Genomic DNA, 21,308 nt, shown 5'->3' with positions numbered 1-21,308 from the left:
CTTTTTTAAGTGGGAGAACTTGCACAATTGGTGGCTGACTAAATACTTTTCTGCCCCACTGTATATGAGTGTTTTATATTTCATTAATCTTTGACAAATGTTAGAATTTTTCTTCCACTTTGACATTAGAGTATTTTGTGTAGATCTTTGACAACAAATGACAATAAAATCCATTTTAATCCCACTTTGTTACACAATAGAATGTGAAGAAATCCAAGGGGATGTAGACTTTCTATAGGCACTGTATGTCTAACTATAATGTTGTACTTTAGGGGCCATAATGGAAATAGTTATCTGATTTTATTGCACTATCCCTGTCACGTTTGTAAATGTATGTACTGTGTGTATATGTACTTTTTTAACCTGGTAATAACATCAATCAATCAATCAACTGAGTTGAATTGGTAACCTAAGCAGCACAGTGACGTCCATCACATATAGATACGGTATGATCAATGTCACTTTGGTGTATCTGCGCATGTTTAAGGGTTTATTTGTCTCTCTGAGCCAGACTTTGCTGAGGGCAGCGTTGCTCAGCTCCGAGGCTCGTCTCCTGTGGCGCCTGTTGGAGACTTCTACATCGACCCAAAGGCAGTCCCTTCTGTTCGCCCGCTCCGCTCTCAGTCCTTCCAGACCACGTCAAGTACGTACCACACTCCAACACCAGAAAAACTGTCTGGCTGCTCACCATCAACCACAGAAACAAAAACCTTTAATTTATAGCTGGAATCCTTAATAGGTGAAACTGCCATGTCCGTTTGGGATGTTACAATAACAAAAGAGTTACTGCAAACAACAAACACTGTTTTTTTCCCCCTCAGACATCAGACTTTGAATGCTTATTACAGTAGTAGTCTGAGCAGTGGTGTTGATATACTTTGATATTGCCAAAGTATATATATGTTTACCAATCGGGCATTGAGATAGGCAGAATAAGAAGGAAAGAAGATTTCCATTAGAAACAATATGCCGTCTGGCAATTGGAGTCAAAACATGTGATACTCTATATGGGCATAAGGTTATTCGAAGAACTGGTATCCCCACTCAGACACACCCACTCACCTCTAGTGTTCAGGTTTACTGTAGAGCAGAGTGCTATCAGCCAGCACTGTGCGTCACTTCCTCCTCTCAGGCACCTCACAGTCGGAGTTCGCCCCACAGCAGGATCCCCTGGGTATTTACCTCAACCACCCAGAGGGGGGACGGTTCAGGCCTGAATGCCCTCTCTTATTCTCTCATTCTCTCTCTCCTCCCCCCCTCCAGTTGCTCTCTCAGAATGTTTACTGACCGATACAGTGGGGATTTTCCCTCTCTGTCTCAGCTCTACTTAGAGTTGCCATTCAGTCTCTTTTAACAGGTGTGAGGTTTATATGCAGCTGCAATGTGAAAGAGGAGTTTAGTGAGTTACATAATCCATCCATCATTGACACATTTTAGCTTTTGTTTATTTTTGTTTTCTGTAATTACTTTTGACACTCTGGGCGAGTCAAATTTCCTTTTGACTGCCATGATTTCATAGGAACCTGTGCTTAACTGAGCTGAAGTTGTGCTGCAGAATTATATCTCTGTCCATTGGTAAGATTGAAAAAGGAAGGAAGTATCTACATTTGTGAGAGGAAAAGCGAATGTAACCAACACTGTGTCACTGTATCTGAGTGAAAATAGGTCTTTCCTCATGTGGTCCAGTTTGATTTATGTTGTAAATAACTGATTGGTTACTTTATATGTGGTGCTAGGCAGAAGGGAATGATGTCTACATAACATAAACTCTTTAGAACAGGTCTTTATTCTGTTTGTGGATGGAACCCATTCAACCAGTCATAAGTCAGATTGTTGCCCTACTTATGAGTCTAATCCCAATATTCCTTATGTGTCTTCCAGGTTCTTCCCAGACCTTCCACCCGCCTGCTTCCCATTACCCCCAGTATTCCCACCCCGAGGCTGTGCCCCCCGTGATGCCCCTCAATCAGCTGCCTCCCCTGCCCCAGCAGTACCCCAAGCACCCCTATGTCCACAACACCCACTTCCCCTTCCCTTACCCTGTCACCCAGAACTCCTCAATGCCCGCCAGCGCCCCCTTCACCCCCGAGACCCTCCACCGGGTCCTAAGCAACTCCAACCTCTCCTCCTCTTCCCCATCCCCTTCCTCCTCCCCGGCCAAGCCGGCCACCCCAGGGCAGCAGCAGAGGGGTGAAATGTTACCTCTGAGCAGTGAGGTAGTGGGCAGTACCCCCCAGCCTACCCCTCCAGCTCAACAGCAGCAGAACCCAGGCATGTGGCCCCCAAACAGCCACAACCAGCCCCTCTTTTCCCTGGCCAACGTGTTGTCCCTGGCCATGAGCGTGGCCCAGTCCTTCATGCCCCCCACCTCCATGCCCAGCGGTCTGAACCCAGCCCAGTCTGGCTCCTACCACCCCTCTATGTTTGGCCCTCCCCAGCTGATGCCAGGGGAGGGCCCCTACCCACCCCAGGGCCAGATAACAGCAGGCCAGTATCTGGACATGTGCCAGCAGTATGCAGACACCCAGGCTCTGCACCAACAGAGCCTGTTGAAAACCAACGTAGCCCCAGGGTCACCCCAGCCTGGCGGGCTAGTGGATGGGACTGCTTTCAGGCAAGCTGGCTCCAGCCTCTCTCCTCCAGGATCCAGGGCGAGTCCCCAGATGTATTGCCAGCTGGGGCCCAGGGTGGGGTTCCAGGAGCAGACAGACAGCTCAGCCTCCACCTCTATCACCAGCTCCCCCTCCTCCTCAGCTCCAGACAGCCCACAGAGCACCGTGAGTCACTTAATAAATATGTGCTCATATACATGAATAAGTGTATACTGTAGGATATGAATTTGCTTCAACATGTGTTGCCTTACCTTTAAAACCTCAAACCTGTTCCTCTACAGTGTTGTATAGATTAGACACGCCTGTAACATGTTTTGGCACAGTGTATTATTACAGTACTGAGCTGGTAAAGCTGAAAAAATGTTGTTATTTTACCCTGCAGGTGTCTTCACCCAGGCTAAGAACCTCTTCCACCCTGGTGGTGTCAGAGTCGGGAGCTAACGCTGCCAAAAACAGACTGTCACCTATCTCTGAGGGTAAGCTCTCTCTCCATGCCATACACCTTTTCATTGTGTATGCATTTGGCATGATGAGCTAATAATAGTCAATTACGTCAATTCATTTTTAATTCATGTACATTTTTAAAGCACTGTCTGTTTCCAAGGTAGCCGATATGTCAGGAAAAACCACATTGTATTTTTGCACCTGCTGTGTCCATGGCAACTTAATATACGATACTATGGATCATTAATTTATCAATTAACTTTTTACTGTGTACTTGTATGACCCCAAGGTACTCTCTCAAGCAACATGACTTAAATCATTGTACAGTTAAGTCTGCCCCCCAAGTGCCCAACCTGTAGTATGAACTTTGATGAGAAATACTTTGTTGTGTAGATGAGTAGGCTGGCTTAATGTCAATGACTTTCTAGACACCATTATAATACGTAATGTGAAATAACTTTCACTCTCCCCCGCTCTCTTCTTCTCTCTCTCTCTCTCTCTCCCTCCAACAGAGAAAAAGCCTACAGTTACCGTCGGCCGTTTCCAAGTCACACCCAGCAGAGAGATCCCTGCAGCCTCCGCTAGCCCAGCCCAGGATCCTCCCGAAACCCACCCACAACACCAAACCCCGCCCACTGTCACCGTTAGCATCAGCCCTTCCTCCCGGGACAGTGAATCTGATACCAGCACCGAGGAGCAGGGGGGCGAATCAGAAAGCAGCATTAGCACTGTAACTGTGTCCCCTCCCCAGCGATCCCCAGGCGGGCCCCTGTGTAACCTAGACATCACCCACTCCTTGCCTGGAGGCCCTAAGCAGACAGAGCAGGAGGACCAGCAGGAGAGTGAGGAGGAGCCCGACAAGGAGCCCGACAAGGAGCTCGACAAGGAGCCAGACAAGGAGCAAAAGGAGGGAGAGGAGGATGAGGAGGAGGAGCTGAGGAGAAGGGGGGGGCGGAGGCTGAGCCTGAGCCTGTGGGAGGGTACAGCGGGGAGCCCCCAGTTTAGCGGGAGCAACCTAAACCAGCCCTGGATGAGCTACACACGCAGCGCCTCGTATGTCAGCAGTGACGAGACAGAGAGCGAGAACGAGGATATGTGCGAGGAGCTACAGGAACTCAGGGACAGGTGAGTGGAGGAGAGGAGGCGCACCATTTCTGTTTTTGAAGTTAAGTCTCTGAGGTTGTGAACAAACACACAGTCAAAGTACAAAACGTTAGTCCACCAATCAAGGTCACCGGTTCCTCCGCAGTCCTCCAAAACAAAACAAACGAGTTATGGCCACACTGTTGATAGGAAGTAGAGGTGTGTCTTTATCACTCTAGTTGAATTAAAAAGACTTCAAAGAACTGTTGACATCAACATGTGTAATAAGGTCATAAGCATTGTCATTCAGTGGAGGCTGGTGGAAGGAGCTATAGGAGGATGGGTTCATTGTAATGGTTGAAATGGAATCAATGGAACGGAGTCAAACATGCGGTTTCCATATGTTTGATACCATCCCATTTATTCCATTCCAGTTACTACAATGAGCCTGTCCTCCTATAGCTCCTCCCACCAGCCTCCACTGTCATCATTAGAGCATGACATAAGGTTTTGAACATTCTTAGAACTTGGTTTGCCAACACCAAATGGTCATTAAACCAAAATTATCTTCCAAATTTACGACCTGACTGTCAAAACACAAACACCAATTCAAGCTAACTTAATAAAACTCTTCTTACCCCTTCTTTGCCCCTGACCTTGACCATCTTCTCCTTTCTCAACTCTTTCCCTGTCCCATTCACTCTCTCTTGTATTCTCTCCTCCTTGTCCTCTATTCATGTTCTGTGCCCTTTCTCTCTCTTTCTTCTTCTACTCCCTTCCCCCTCTCTGTCCTTCCTCCCTCTCTCTCTCTGTACTCTCTCTCTCTCTGTTCTCTCTGTTCTCTCTCTTTCTCTCTTTCTCTCAGGCACCTGTCAGAGGCGCAGGCCCTCCAGCTCACTCAGAAGAGGGAGATTGAGGCGCTGTATGAGCAAATGGGAAAGGTGCCTCCTCCTGGCATCATGCCCCCTGCCGCGATGCTCAACAACCGCCAGAGGCGCCTCTCCAAGAGCGGCAACTACCCCGGCTCGCGTAGGAACAGCCTGCAGAGACTGGATATACTGCCCCCTGCAGGTCAGTTGGTATTGTAGTAGTAATGTTGCTGTCTGGTTGGGAGTTCGTTATGACTTAGCTATTCCCTCCATGTCTTACAAACACAGGGATCATGCGTAAAAACTCAGTCAGTGGCAGCAGCAGTGGCTCTCAGGAGAGGTCCAGTAAAGGGGTGACCTTTGCCCCCGACTACAACCGGATGGTGAGCAAGCACCCTGTCTGACCCATGATCCCTGAACCCTGACCTTGTTAGTCTGAACAATAACATAGAACATTTTGACAGGTGTAATCCTTCTAAAAAACCTGTGCAGTGATGAAAATAATATGTTAGCGTAGTCACCTTGGTTTTTCTTTGTTAACCTGCTTGGTTACTTGGTGAACACACTACGCCCTCTGACCTCTAACCTCTCTCCTACTAGTGAGACTCGTCTCCCTGTGTGATCTGGAGGACAGGGGGTTGGGGCTGGTGATACTGTGGCCAGCCGCCTCCCCTCCCAACCACCAACCAGGAAGAGAGGGAGCCCAATGATGACCAATAAGTTGCCAAGCCCAGTGCTGAACAGATAGCTCCCAGCCTGAGCCTTGGGATGGGGAAACCGGATGGCCAGAAGACATGGGCCTTTTCTCAATTGGATTTGCTCAACTCCTGCGTCCTCTTTCCTCTGTCCTCTCTCCTCTCTCGCCTCCTTTTGAAAAAGGTAATTGTGGAGAGGTAGCAAGGAGAGTGAACGAGGGCGAAAATTAGTTTGTAAGAAATTAGACTTCTTCTCCACTCAGGCAAATTACGTTTACAGGGGTGGATCCCAAAATAAATGTGTAGAGTGATAAAAACAAATGAAGTTAGTTGTTCAAGACATTTTATAGATACAACTACAAGTAGCATATTGTTTGTAAACATGTGCAAGCTTTTCTCCATCAAAAATCTAAAGCTGATTCAAAGGGGGTGTGGCAGATTTCTAAATTATTCGGTGAAGGACTCGGGTAGGACACACATGACTATCATCTATGAAAGATGGCTAACAAGGAGGAAGAACACACTTCTGTTCGCCTCGACCACATATCAGTTTCTGAGTCACGGAGGAGAGAGGACGGACGTTTTCCCAAATGAGAAAAGGCCATGGTCATCCACACGATGGGCCTCACTAAACACTCCTCCTAACGACGATAGATAAGGATCCCATTGCACCAAAGCACCCTATCTGCCATCTGGTTCATGTGCAATACCATGAGTTAGTATTGTGACACTAAGCCAAGGAAGTCCCCCTCCCGATCTTAAGGATGCTAAGCTTATATAGCTGTGTGTAGCGTCAGGTCAAATGGAAAGTGAGGATAGGAAGGCTTAAGGTGTGTGTTTCTGCGTGTGCTCTTATGCGGATGCTGCCTGTGCTATCCCTGGAAAACACGTCCCAGAAGCCCTGCTCTCTCCTGCACTTCGTCATCCAACTGCTGCAAGCAGGAACTCCTCTTAATACAACATGACCCTATTCAATCCGAAGTGCTGAAGATCTGCTTAATGTTGCGATTGACAACGACAATGTTCCTGTGGTCACGGAGACTGTATTCACGGTAAACGCTGCATATGTCTGCTCAGGAGATAAGATAGCTTTAGCAGGATGAGATGTAATCATTGCCTCAAAACAATGTATTTGTATGGTTTATAATATTGCATAAGGAATGGGATGAACAAATATGCATCTATCTCATGTATTGACCGGCAAGTCAGGTAAGCAGTTTTCCATTTTGCAGCTCCGCTTACTTGGTGTGCTTGGCGAACTAAATCAAGTACACCTAAATAAGAGTCAATCCAAGCTGCCTGCAAGTATCAGCAAAACATCAGAGCTGTATTTGGTGTAAACAAATGTTCATGAAGCAACACAAATCACACATGGTGCATGAAAAACTAAATGTCACTTTATTGAACGTACACTGAACAAAAATATAAACGCAACATGTAAAGTGTTTGTCCCATGTTTCATGAGCTGAAGTAAAAGATCCCAGAAATGTTCCATATGCACAAAAAGCTTAGTTCTCTAAAATGACATTTGATTACATCCCGGTGAGTGAGCATTTCTCCTTTGCCAAGATATTCCAGCCTCCTTCATCCTTCAAGAAGCTGATTAAACAGCACACTCATTACACAGGTGCACCTTGTGCTGGGAACAATAAAAGGTCACTCTAAAATGTGAAAGTTTTGTCACACAACACAATGCTACAGATGTCTCAAGTTTTGAGGGCATGTGCAATTGGCAAGCTGACTGCAGGAATGTCCACCAGGCCTGTTGCCAGAGCATTTAACATTCATTTAACATTCATTTAAACCGACTCCAACTTCGTTTTAGAGAATGTGGCAGTACATCCAACCAGCCTCACAACCACATACCACGTGTATGGCGTCGTGGCTTGAGTGGTTTGCTGATTACAACGTTGTGAACAGAGTGTCCCATGGTGGCGGTGGGGTTATGTTATGGGCAGGCATAAGCTACGGACAACGAACACAATTGCATTTTATCGATGGCAATTTTAAATGCACAGAAATACCGTGACGAGATCGTGAGGCCCATTGCGAGACCCATTTTTTAAAATGAAATCCAAAGATTAGGGCCTAATGAATTAATTTCATTTGGCTGATTTCCTTATATGAACTGTAACTCAGTAAAATCTTTGAAATTGTTGCATGTTGCGTTAAAATTTTCGTTCAGTATACAAACACTCCAGGTCTTATAATATACTACACATTGTTCATTTGTTACTCACTTTCTATGGCCTAGTAGTAAAGATACTGGGTGTCACTTATCAGTCTTCATTTTCTAAGCAAAGAGTGGACGCTTATGCTTTAAAAACGTATTTTAATCTATGGATTGATACAATGCACTTTCCAATTGCGTCCCTATAAATAATAGCGGGGTAAAGATGTATAGTTATATATTTTAAATCGGTATGCGTGCCTACGCATTTAGTGTTGGTAATTATTTGATTCATGACAAAGACCTGAAGCTGTGAAGAATTCTGAGCTATTTGCCTTAAAGTATGCACATGGGGAACGATTGTAGTAGAACACATGAAATATATTACTCAGATTGTGTTCTTCTAAATCAAGACATCAACAGTAAATATACAATATATATTTAGGATGTCATGAGCTCTATTTTGTTGTCAATCGTGTTTCTAGAAAACATACTGCCATGCAGATTCTGTGCCTTTACCTTTTGTTTTTTACCTTTCAAGTGTGATTGTTTCCTAAATCATATTTGTAAATATTGCTAATAAATTACAATTCAACATCATGCAATGTTTTTATTTGTTTTATTTTACCCCCTTTTTCGTGGTATCCAATTGTTAGTAGTTCCTGTCTTGTCTCATCGCAACAACTCCCATACGGGCTCTGGATAGACAAAGGTCGAAAGCCATGCGTCCTCCGAAACAGAACCCAACCAAGCCGCACCGCTTCTTAACACAGCGCACATCCAACCCGGAAGCCAGCCGCACCAATGTGTCAGAGGAAACACCGTGCACCTGGCGACCTGGTCAGCGTGCACTGCGCCCGGCCCGCCACAGGAGTCGCTAGTGCGCGATGAGACAAGGATATCCCTACCGGCCAAACCCTCCCTAACCCGGATGACGCTAGGCCAATTGTGCGTGTCCCCATTGACCTCCCGGTCACGGCCGGCTGCGACAGAGCCTGGGCTCGAACCCAGAGTCTCTGGTGGCACAGCTAGCATGGCGATGCAGTGCCTCATCATGCAATGTTTTGAGTTTTCTTTCCCTGTAGGTTGATGCCCAAAATCATCACGCATTGACTTTGAAAACTCAAAACTGATACACCGTCAAGTAAGTAAATAATTTATTACACACTAATCATCTGATTGCAGCTTTACGTTTTATTTAATTGTATAACAACATCCGAATATCATGGAATCGCCCAACACGTAAGCTTACTCCTATATTACGAGGCCAATTAGTTACACAATACACAAACCATGTAATATTCTTAAACAACCTCTTATTATATAACAAGTTATATTATATTCAGAAACCAGTTTGCAGGGTATCCAGGTCTAGATCATGTGCATGGTTACATCTATCTCTACAATGCATATTGAAATAACAGAAACTGATAAGCGCCTCCACCTTTCAAAAACAAGTGTGTATCTTTTGGCCACAGTTGCGTATGGCAGATTGACAGTCCAGTCCCGAGTGAGCTCAGCTTCCACTGTTCCTGTGCAGGTGAGGGAGCTGGGAACATCCCTAAGAGTTGGTCCTGGGACCTCTGATGTAATTGATCTTTGCCTCGTTATCAATGTCCTCCATGATCCTCTCCTGCTTCACTGAGAGGATGGTGTAGCTGACTGAAGACAAAAATGGTTAAGGCCACAAAACCGGCAGGAGTAACCTTTGCCCTTTTCCTCTCAAAGAGCACTTCAGTATATTTCTGCGGAGTTGTGGTTTTCATTGCAGTGCCATATTGAGTGCTGTGGATCATTTTAGAGCAGTGAGAAATGATAAGACACATACACCACACACAAACTAGCTAGGAACCTATTTGGTGACCATGACATGCTAACATTAGCAGCCAGCTAGTTAGTAGCTATGAAAAATATTGCCTAGTCAGACCATTACCACTGTTCCAACTGGCTGAAAGGCGTTTCTTAGAACATGTAAAGCGTAGACCAGATCATTTTCGACCAGGGCTATAAAGTGCAACCATTCTGGCTGCATATGCTCCTAAATATTTTGTTGTGCGACCTGCCATTTTATTTTGGGAGCACCGTGCACCTAGAGAAATAATCACACAGACAATAATTGTTGTAATGATTAAGCTTCGCTGTACCGTTGTATAAGTGCCCTAGAGATAAAGGTGGGCGTAGATTCCTTACTGTCATGGCTGCACCATTACTACAGAGAAAAATGTCATGGATTGACTATACATTCATAAACCAGTTCGCTCTTAGTGTACAATTTTCAATTATGTACCCAGCGGTGTAAAGTACTTAAGTAAAAATACTTTAAAGTACTGCTTTTTTTTGTATCTGTACTGTTGTGTCTTTGGCTATGCCGGATTAATTGATATGACATGCTATTCTATAAAATAATTTATCCGTAATTAATATCACCTGATTGAGCTAATCATGTAAATGTAATTAACTAGAGAATAATATTCTATAATAATAACCACAAAATAATATTTATAGATCTGTTATCTTCCGAATAAACTCTTAAAGAACTAGTAATATTTTACATCAAAAGCAGTCAACATTAATCTTCATTTTACTTCAGTCTCATAATCTGAAAGTTGTAAATTCTTGGTTATCTGCAAGAACCCTGGCTAACAAGTTGAATCAGCAATACAAAATTGGGTTTAATTATTTATTTACTAAATACCTAACTAATCACACAGAATTACATATACAAAGAATGAATTATACCTGGATAATTCTTTACGTCATAGGAAAACGTCCCTAGTGGGCAGGAACAGATATGACAGCTTGTTACACAAAGGAAAAGGGGCTGGGTTGAGTGAAAGAGCGGGAGACTGGAACAAAGGTGAAGCTGTGCATTCATAAATACAGTATCTTATGCATTCTAAATGACCGCCCATTTGGAAAAGGAAAATGCAATAAATATTTACTCTGAGTTGCGCTTCAGTAGGTTGGTGGTAGATGGAAGACCGTGTTGCCAAACCGAGTCCTCTGTCCTTTGAAGAATGTTTCTGGTGGTCACTTGGATAAATTGTAGTAACGTCGTTGTGTGGTAGATGGGATACTCTGTCTGTTCCTTCCTAACCTGCATTTGCAGCTGCGGTCGCTAACTCAACGGCTAGGAGATATCACTTCTGTCGTGAATAAGAGTTCAAAGTTCATACCATTCGCAACCAAAGCTCATGCTGATGTTGGCTTCGTTCTGTAGTTTTATCTGAACCATTCTGACATAGGATCGTCATCCTACCTCATCGGAACAGATAGTTATGTTGTCGTCAAGAGCTTATATAGGAAGGAAGAGGAGGGTGTTTTTGAAAAGTTTTATAGCCCTTGTCCCTTCACAGGGGAGGGACACTGATTGAGCAGCCCTATCTTATTAAAATCCAAATCTCACATTTTAGAAACTAAAATCACATTTCATCCCATCACAAATAATTTCATATTCAAACATTTAAATTGAACAACAATTCCATGTAAATCTGATAACTCTGATGTATAGACTTTCCACTGTAGAGTTTATGTCATCTTATCATTGATGAGAATGTCTCAGATGACAACCGAACTTACATCATATTCATTAAGTACCACTGCACATGTTCAATTGTTCGGATTACCAGAATATAGTTAATTTCCCCCCACATACTGATGTTCCCAGAATCTCTATGTTAACCAAGGGATTTTTAAATGCAACCTCAGTAGGTTAGAGAAGGGAAAAGGGGGGGAAGAGGTATTTATGACTGTCATAAACCAATCCCCCAGGCCAACGTCATGACAGTACTTTACTATTTATATTTTTGACAACTTGTACTTTTTTACTCCATACATTTTCTGTGATACTCAAAAGTACTTGTTACATTTTGAATGCTTATTCCAGTTCACACACTTATCAAGAGAACATCCCTGGTCACCTCTACTGCCTCTGATCTAGCGGACTCACTAAACACAAATGCTTAATTTGTAAATGATGTCTAAGTGTAGGAGTGTTCCCCTAGCTATCCGTAAATTTAAATTTAAAAAACATTTACTTGAGTCATTTTCTTTACTTTTACTCAAGTATGACAATTGGGTACTTTTTCCACCACTAAATGTACCTCAATAGGTAGTACTTTCACACAATGGAGAAACCTAATATTCCACAAATGACTAATTTCAATGACAGGTTTTTGTATTAACATTTTAGCTTTTTTATAACAAACAAATGTCTTTACAGTTTATAGGGCTCAAAAGTAGCTAGAAATGAATATTGGTACAATAGAAAAAAACATGCTGGTGCTTCTAAATGTTATGATCCTAACTTTAAATCGGGTGCACCTGTACTACCAATGAAAAATGTCAATTTAAAGCCCAATTTTCTACCAACCTACTTTCCGATACTTCCTTCATTCCTGACTTGGAAGACAGTGCATGTCTTCTAAACGTCAATGGCTAGTTAGAATTGATTTAAAAAATGTTTTCGCTCCATTAAGTAATCCAGCAATGTGTATGCTGTCATCTTGTCTATTTAAAATCTTCTCTCATTGATTGAAACAGCTGGGTGTCCACCCCAAAAGGCCCTATATCAGGGTCGCAACTTTGGTTTTAGAAGTGGGGGGGGGGGCAATTATTATTTTTTTTTATCCAGTGGGATACACATTCCAAACAGCCTAGTTGACTGCACGGAGGTATCCGCATGGTCCTAAAGCACACCATTGCTTTGTTCTGTATCACATTTCAATGATAAAACTGGGGGGGACAAAAATACGATTTCAGTACGTGGCCCCCCCTTCCCCAGTGAAAGTTGCGCCCCTGCAATATATTGACCAGATACTTAGTAAGGCAGTCAGGAGGCGGCAAATCAGGTGGGCCCATTTTAGCCCATGAGAGGGCATATGCAAGTGAACAACAGGTACAACTCTGATATAGTTGCCAGGATGTCATGTCCTTCTTATATCAGTACACCCATACCAACCTATGCATTACAAAACGTATTTTCAATGAGCCAGATGTAGCAAATAAGCCACTACATTTGTTAACCAAATTTGACACACATTGACCTGCATACAAAAACTACTCAGGTAGTCAGCAGAAAAAAAGGAAAACACCACCTGCTGGAGAAGACAGATTTGGGCCCAGTTATCCATCTTGCTTCACATCTTCCTCTCTGACACTCACCTGTCTCGATCAATGAGTGTTCGTGCTAACTTGGATCCTTAGGATGTCCCTACCCTTTATATTAACTTCAATGGGGGGTGGTGACTTCCAAGGAATCCAGATTGCAAGGACCATCAATGAGAAGATTTGAAATAGACAAGATGGTGTACACATTTAAATGTACATTTATTATTTAATAACAGAGCATATTCTAAATGTAATTATAAACTGGGTGGTTCGAGCCATGAATGCTGATTGGCTGACAGCCGTGGAATATCAGACGTTATGAGAGGTTATGACAGAACATTTATTTTTACTGCTCTAATTACGTTGGTAACCAGTTTAATAGCAATGAGGGTTTGTGATGTATGGCCAATATACCACGGCTAAGGTGCCTATTGGCCTTATACCACACCTCCTTGCTTAAACAAACCACTTGCAACAAGCCAAGGACGTTTAGACGCATGCGTTGTCTTCCAAGTCAGGAATTGAGGAAGTATTGTCAAGTAAATGTTTGTCAAATTCTCTGTGCTACGCTTTACACTAAGTAATAACCATCCAGCTGGAACAGTTGTAACGTTAAAGGTCCGACTGAGATATGTATGGCACCCTAGATGGAAGGATACACATGCCGATGACAAACGCCCCGATAGCTAGTCCAGCTATGCGGTTGCGACTACGTATTTATAGCGCGTTTTTCTTCCAAAAGTCGAGATCTTGTCTTTTCCTGAGAAGCTGTTTCTGAGCAGCTGTAAGTTGCTCCTTAGAAGCCATTTCAGTGTTATTATGTGTCTGATAGAAATGACGTACGTTGTTTTATGTTCTTTGGTTCGTGACTGTACTGGACAGCCCAGCAACTGGTGCATTTCTGCCCTCTATCGTTTTGGAGTAGCCTACAAAGCCCACACATTCTGGCTGCGTTCCAGCACGTTTTTATTGCAGTCGCGCTGCGCAGATCACCAATTAGTGGAAAGTAGACTTTACTCCAGCCATTCACAGTTAATTCAAAATATATTATTATATCTAAACGTTGTCTTCAAAATCAAATCAAATGTAATTGGTCACATACACATGTTGAGCAGGTTTTATTATGGGTGTAGTGAAATGCTTTGCAAATACTTTCAAAACTTTGGGGTAATGATTTGCAGGGTGTTATAGGCTAATTATTGTCATCACGTTGTCAATTTCATTCATCCTCAATCATTTTCAAGGTAAAATAAATAATAAGTGAGGACTTGGTGGACTGTATATTCTTTAGGTTAGGTTTTACTTCATGTGTTCGTTCCTGTGTTCTGGTAAGGGCACAGGATTCCAGTTGAGGTGGTTTACTAATGCCGAAGATGCACCAGCACGGAACAGCACCGCACAGTGTGTGTAGTATGAATGGGCTAAGGCACTTAGTGGTCTGGCAACTTGCTTTAACCAAAGTTAAAGTGTGTGTGTGTGTGTGTGTGGTATATGAACAAGGACACACACTGGTCTTGGCTAACACAATGAAGGCTAACTGGTGGGAAAACACAAGGATGGCTGTAACTTTCTCTCACTTGACTACTGATCTTCTTCTCTGCGCTGTAGATCGCCCAGCATGCTCTGCTCCACTTCACCGGTGGGCAGAGCTACAGCTATATTTGATGAACTAACATTACTGATATGATCGCCCCTGGGGCGGCAGAGTAGTGGTTAGAGCGTTGGACTAGTAACCGGAAGGTTGCAAGTTCAAACCCCCAAGCTGACAAGGTCTGTCGTTCTGCCCCTGAACAGGCAGTTAACCCACAGTTCCTAGGCCGTCATTGAAAATAAGAATTTGTTCTTAACTGACTTGCCTAGTTAAATAAAGGTGTAAAAAAATATATATATAAAAATAATAATACTTCACAGCCTTTTGGACAGAAATGGAATTATTTTATTAGAAGAACATTCATTTATAAGGTAAGATGAACTCTTATGTACAGAGAAAAAAAGTTGTTCAAAATATCTTGATATATTGTTCTTATCCTTGTTCTGTAATAACATTAATACTATAAAACAGCCATAATGTACAGTTATGCTCTATCATAATATATTTTCATATATACTGCCCATAACGTCCAGCCACATTATGCATAATGAACCACAATATAGTCAGTCGCAAGTGGTGTTCCTTGATAAATTCACAGCCTTTTTCTAAATGAGGAAGTAATCAAATAACTTTACAGTCAAGGCAGTGGTTTGCTATCTGTATGGCTCGCCAAAAGGAAAGCAACAACAACCATTTTAATTGGTTGTATTGTTGATAAGGTAACATTCGGGAAGGTATACAATATTTAACATATAGTTAAGAGGTCATCCACTAAAAAGACTGATCTGTCTCAGATATGTCAATCCAAACCATGGATACGACATCAGAATATTCCCCCAAATACATGTACACCTACATGTAATATATATTTCATTTGTAAAACTAAACATGATGCCTATTGCCAGGTATTGTCTGTCATAGGATCCATGGTAAACTTTGGTATGTCAACATACGTTCATCCATTTTCCCTTTTTCCCTCAACTTCCTTTTTTGTCAATGTTCTTGTGAGTGGAAGTACCAAAACAGATGGATGACTGGATGGGTGGACAGCACGAGTTTGAAACTTGGGATGAAGGTTGAAGACTTGGAGCTACCACAGTTAAAGGCTAGTTCACTGACAGAAAATAATCTCCCTTTACCAAATCTAACAACCCATGTAACCATCAGTCTTTTCCCAGGGCTTGGCAACCCCCATTGTCTCCATCCCTCTTGACTCATGGGTGCCATAGAAAATGTCTCAGCTGGGGGCAAATACTGTCTCAAACTCTTTGAGGATGAGCTCCACAATCTGGTTCTGGTAGACCATGTAAACGGTGATGTTGGCCGACTCAGTCTGGGGCCTGAGTAACGTAGGGCCAAACACGATGGCCACACTCTGGACTGACATACGGTTCTTTTCCCCAAACTCAATCACTCTGGAAGAGAGGAAGAGGGGATGAGGAGAAGAGGGAGTGGGAGGAAGTATGAGGAGGTTGGAAAGTGTTTAGTATATCAGTTATTTATATAATTTGTATAGTTTTATATAAAACAGAATTGTATATATACAGTTGAAGCCGGAAGTTTACATACACTTAGACGAGTCATTAAAACTCGTTTTTCAACCATTCCACACATTTCTTGTTAACAAACTATAGTTTTGGCAAGTTGGTTAGGACTTCTACTTTGTGCATGACACAAGTAATTTTTCCAACAATTGTTTACAGACATGTTATTGAACTAATAATTCACTATATCACAATTCCAGTGGGTCAGAAGTTTACATACACTAAGTGGACTGTGCCTTTAAACAGCTTGGAAAATTCAAGAAAATTATGTCATGGCTTTAGAAGCTTCTGATAGGCTAATTGACATCATTTGAGTCAATAAGAGGTGAACCTATGGGTGTATTTCAAGGCCTGCCTTCAAACTCAGTGCCTCTTTGCTTGACATCATGGGAAAATCAAAAGAAATCAGCCAAGACCTCAGAAAAAAATTGTAGATCTCCACAAGTCTGGTTCATCCTTGGAAGTAATTTCCAAACGCATGAAGGTACCACGTTCATCTGTACAAACAATATTACTTAAGTATAAACACCATGGGACCACGCAGCCGTCATACCGCTCAGGAAGGAGACTCGCTCTGCCTCCTAGAGATGAAGGTACTTTGATGCGAAAAGTGCAAATCAATCCCAGAACAACAGCAAAGGACCCTGTGAAGATTCTGGAGGAAACGGGTACAAAAGTATCTCTATCAACAGTAAAACGAGTCCTATATCGACATAACCTGAAAGGACGCTCAGCAAGGAGGAAGGGGGACAAAAGATTGTACTTTTGGAGAAATGTCCTCTGGTCTGATGAAACAAAAATAGAACTGTTTAATGACCATCGTTATGTTTGGAGGAAAAGGGGGGAGGTTTGCAAGCCGAAGAACACCATCCCAACCGTGAAGCACAAGGGTGGCAGCATCATGTTGTGGGGTGCTTTGCTGCAGGAGGGACTGGTGCACTTCACAAAATGGATGGCATCATGAGAAAGTAAAATTATGTGGATATATTAAAGCAAAATCTCAAGACATCAGTCAGGAAGTTAAAGCTTGGTCGCAGATGGGTCTTCCAAATGAACAGTGACCCCATGCATACTTCCAAAGTTGTGGTAAAATGGCTTAAGGACAAGAAAGTCAAGGTTTGGAGTGGCCATCACAAAGCCCTGACCTCAATCCTATAGAATATTTGTGGCAGGAACTGAAAAAGTGTGTGTGAGCAAGGAGGCCTACAAACCTGACTCAGCCGTGTGTGAGCAAGGAGGCCTACAAACCTGACTCAGCTCTGTCAGGAGGAATGGGCCAAAATTCACTCAATTTATTGTGGGAAGCTTGTGGAAGGCTACCAAAAACGTTTGACCCAAGTTAAACAATTTAAAGGCAATGCTACTAGTTGTGTGTATGTAAACTTCTGAGTGTGATGTTTTTTTTATTTTACCCATTTTTTCCTCCCCAATTGTTAGTAGTTACTGTCTTGTCTCATTGCTGCAACTCCTGTACGGACTCGGGAGAAGCAAAGGTCGAGAGTCATGCGTCCTCCGAAACACAACCCAACCAAGCCGCACTGCTTCTTAACACAATGTACATCCAACCCAGAAGCTAGCCGCACCACTGTGCTGGAGGAAACACCATACACCTGGCGACCTGGTCAGTGCACACTGCGCCCGGCCCACCACAGGTGTGCGATGAGACAAGGATATCCCTGCCGGCCAAACCCTTCCTAACCCGGACGACGCTGGGACAATTGTGCGTCACCCCATGGACCTCCTGGTCGTGGCAGGCTGCGACAGAGCCTGGGCTCAAACCCAGAATCTCTGGTGGCACAGTTTGCACTGCGAGGCAGTGCCTTAAACCACTGTGCCACCCGAGAGGCCCATGAGACAGGGAATTTTTACTAGGATTGTCAGGAATTGTAAAAAACTGAGTTTTTAAATGTATTTGGCTAAGGTGTATGTAAACTTCAGACTTCAACTGTATATAAAAACAAATGCCAGTTTCTACCACAACACCACAACACCCACTCACTTGAGGAGGTGTTTGAAAAGGAGGTGCATGGTGTCGTGGTTGGGCAGGGGAAGGGACCTCACCAGGTCACGGAAGTACAACACCTTCTGAGGATAGTCCTGGATTTCTACCAGAGAAAGAGTCATCCCAAATGTCAATTTACTCACATCCTTTCATGCTATTTAGGTCTGACTATGTCAGTTCATTACTATCATGTCATTTGAGTCTGACTATTGAGATGCATGTATAATGTTTTATTAGGGCCTGGCCTAGACTTACTGATGGCAGCGATAAACTTGTCGAATAAGCTGTAAGGGAAGAGAGGTTCAGGCAGCTCCCTTAGGAAGAGCTTTAGCGCCCCCGTGATCACATGAATCTCCTCCCACTGACCATCCTCTAGGTCCAGATTTTCCTCTGGAGGGAGGAAGAGAGCATGAGGACAGATAATATGGTTGATAATACTGCAAGATGCTCCATCTACAAATTCATTACTAGTCCTTGAAACTTGCTTTACCATGATCTGCTTTGTGGCGTAGTCTCTGAATGACAGCTAGATTCCCACTAACTCTGTAGATCCCATCAATGTCCAGACCTAAGGGGAATGTACAATTGTGTTACCTCTTTAGAGGTGGTAAAGGTAAAGGTTGATATTACGGTATCAGGATAAAGAAGGAATACCTACCTCTAATCTCCACTGCCCTGATGCACTTCTCCGCAAACCTGGGCACAGTGCTGTTCTCTCGATGGCACAGCGTGTCCAGATGACAACCGAACACATTATCTAGAGAACCACGATGAAGAACATTCTGAGTCCCATAAAGGTATCATAAGGTACAATAAGGTTACTCTGCTATGTCATATAAACATGTTATAAAGCCCAGTCTCACCTCTTATGTAGCCCTTCTCCTTCACTGACTGCAGTGTGGGCCTCTTCTGGAGGAACTTGCGTAGTTTGGTGCGGACACGCCCCTGATCTGATGACTCGGCACTGATGCCAGGCGTAATTTTAGTGGCTGCTGGAGGGGGCAATTAATGATCGGTGCAGCTTTCGTTAACTACCTGATGCCCAGTTACCAAATATTGACATTTTACACCTATTTACACCTCAAAAGCATTGAAAGACCTGGTGGTTCGTAATAGTAGGTTGTAGGACACTCATACTTACAGCTGGTCCTCTTGTCTCTGTCTGAAGCAAGTGGAGATTTCTCCATAGGCTCCTCCTCTTCCTCTTCCGACAAGTGATCTTGGTCCTGAGAGAGGAGAGGTTATAATGAAGACCGACGCCCCCTTGGCCTACTCTAATTAGAACTTGTTACATAGACACCTCCTGGATGCTCACCAGCTGTCTGACGGTGTCCAGTATGATCCTGTGCCAGTCACAAATGATGTTCTCTGTGTCATACTGGACCAGGTACTCACACCCATGACGCGTTTTCAACTGGAGCGGGAGAGGGAAAAAGCCATACCTAGAGTTAAATTCAATTAATTTTGATTCAGTTCCTGAATTGAATGAAATAGAACTGACTTCAACCCTGATAGACCTTAAACAGAGCCCATACCTCCAGAACGTTCTTCTTGCTGGACTTGTCCTTGGGGGCCCAGGCCACAGTGGCTCCACGCAGCTCCACTGTGTACTCTGGGGTGATCTGATTGGTCTTGTTCTGAGGAATCACGGACCAATGACATTCATTCAACAGACCTGGTGGTTCGTAATAGTAGGTTGTAGGACACCCAATCCTGACAAGCAAGCAAATCATTCTTTATGAATACAATGAGCTTATTTTCTAAAGTGGTGGCTGTGAGTGGTTATTGTAGCAAAATGTTCTTACAGAGTTTCCCGCGGGTGCAGATTTTGGGTCTTTGTGAAACGTGAGAATGCCTCCATGCAGCACTGTCCATGACGGACTCCAATTCTTCCTATTAGAAAACCAGAAAATAAGGAATCATTGGTCCATTGCGCAAATCACAATGTGTTGTAATTTGTGCACTTGACTAGACATTACCTAATTCTTTTCCCATTGTCAGCCACCTTGGTTTTGTTCAGGATCCCTGCCTTCTCTAGTATATGTGTCTAAAACAAGCAAAATAGAGACAAATATTAACAAAATATCACAAACGACAGAGGGAGAGTGTATGAACATTTATACTAATGGTGATTACCAGGAACCCACAGACCTCAGATCAGGTTTAAAGATTTTGTTAGTTGTATTGTACTGTACGTACATCAGTGGAGGCTGCTGAGGGGAGGACGGCTCATTATAATGTCCGCAATAGAGTGAATGGAATGGTATCAAACACATGGTTCTCACTGACATACATAGGTAAATGAGTTGAGCAGTTAGTATCCACATTGAGCCATATGCTACTGGACATTGCCCATCGGCCTACTGGCTGATATGAACATTGGACTGTTCATATTAGAGATTATTGTAATTGTGGGCTATAATTTTAGGCCAAGATAAAGTATTGTTGTGACTTTGCAATGCATATGCTAGGCCACTAGGTGGCAGCAACAAATGTTTGTGTTGGCAGTGTTCCAGGTTATGCTGAATTCTTGGGCTATGAGTCCACAGGTAAAGATCAAAGAGTATAAGTAGCAGATTCTTTACAGCTTTGAAATGTGAGTCAGGTATCAACATGGGAGTGGTCAATCTTAGTGTGTGTGTGTGTGTGTGTGTGTGTGTGTGTGCGTGTGTGTGCGTATGTGTGCGCACGCATCTTTGTGCATGAATGCACAGTTATACATGCTTGGGCGTGAGTGTGTTTGTTTGCATGGATTCATAAAATGGGGAATAATCCTTTGGGGTTGACTTTGCTTATGGCACTGACATTCAGCACTTTGACATTACTGTGCCTACTTCATAAGACAGCGCCATATGTACATTCAGCACAATGCTTTGAAAGGCAATGCAATAAAATATGGTGTCAATCAGATCTGAAAGTACTACCCAACAAGCCACCACTTGGACCACAACGTCCAACAAAAACAACTACAAATGCTCCCTCTCCCCACTAGGGGGTAGAGTCAATGGTGGTCTATCATGACACGATCATTTAGTACAGGGTTGATTCAAGTAATCAAAGCTTGATGATGATTGGTTATTTGAATCAGCTGTGTAGTGCTAGGGCAAAAACCAAAATGTGCACCCAGGGGGGGCCCTAGGACGAATTTGGAAAACCCTGATTTAGCAGATGCTTGTATTCCAGATCGCT

General features: G+C 43.3%; 2 protein-coding genes across 5 annotated transcripts in view; one reads left to right on the top strand and one right to left on the bottom strand.

Moving 5' to 3' along the window:
* Window positions 1–8,471, top strand: part of LOC139421291 (serine/threonine-protein kinase WNK4-like) — a 90,437-nt gene extending 81,966 nt beyond the window's left edge. For all 3 annotated transcript variants that reach the window (XM_071172026.1, XM_071172024.1, XM_071172025.1), the window contains exons 14-20: window positions 512–643; window positions 1,882–2,777; window positions 2,995–3,088; window positions 3,569–4,181; window positions 5,005–5,210; window positions 5,297–5,391; window positions 5,609–8,471. In XM_071172026.1, the coding sequence (XP_071028127.1) occupies window positions 512–643; window positions 1,882–2,777; window positions 2,995–3,088; window positions 3,569–4,181; window positions 5,005–5,210; window positions 5,297–5,391; window positions 5,609–5,611 (2,039 nt within the window). In that variant the 3' untranslated portion in view covers window positions 5,612–8,471. The remainder of the gene's footprint in view (window positions 1–511; window positions 644–1,881; window positions 2,778–2,994; window positions 3,089–3,568; window positions 4,182–5,004; window positions 5,211–5,296; window positions 5,392–5,608) is intronic.
* A 6,424-nt stretch (window positions 8,472–14,895) lies between these two features.
* The window catches only part of LOC139421289 (rho GTPase-activating protein 27-like), a 35,527-nt gene continuing 29,114 nt past the window's right edge, over window positions 14,896–21,308 (bottom strand). For both annotated transcript variants that reach the window (XM_071172020.1, XM_071172021.1), the window contains 11 exons: window positions 20,099–20,166; window positions 19,925–20,012; window positions 19,655–19,756; window positions 19,435–19,533; window positions 19,261–19,345; window positions 18,983–19,111; window positions 18,778–18,876; window positions 18,610–18,687; window positions 18,375–18,509; window positions 18,117–18,222; window positions 14,896–15,988 (listed from right to left, as the gene is read on the bottom strand). In XM_071172020.1, coding sequence (XP_071028121.1) covers window positions 15,811–15,988; window positions 18,117–18,222; window positions 18,375–18,509; window positions 18,610–18,687; window positions 18,778–18,876; window positions 18,983–19,111; window positions 19,261–19,345; window positions 19,435–19,533; window positions 19,655–19,756; window positions 19,925–20,012; window positions 20,099–20,166 — 1,167 coding nt within the window. In that variant the 3' untranslated portion in view covers window positions 14,896–15,810. The remainder of the gene's footprint in view (window positions 15,989–18,116; window positions 18,223–18,374; window positions 18,510–18,609; window positions 18,688–18,777; window positions 18,877–18,982; window positions 19,112–19,260; window positions 19,346–19,434; window positions 19,534–19,654; window positions 19,757–19,924; window positions 20,013–20,098; window positions 20,167–21,308) is intronic.

Source organism: Oncorhynchus clarkii, chromosome 12 (assembly GCF_045791955.1).
Source record: "Oncorhynchus clarkii lewisi isolate Uvic-CL-2024 chromosome 12, UVic_Ocla_1.0, whole genome shotgun sequence".
Lineage (NCBI taxonomy): Eukaryota > Metazoa > Chordata > Actinopteri > Salmoniformes > Salmonidae > Oncorhynchus > Oncorhynchus clarkii.
This window is presented reverse-complemented; position numbering and strand designations above follow the sequence as displayed.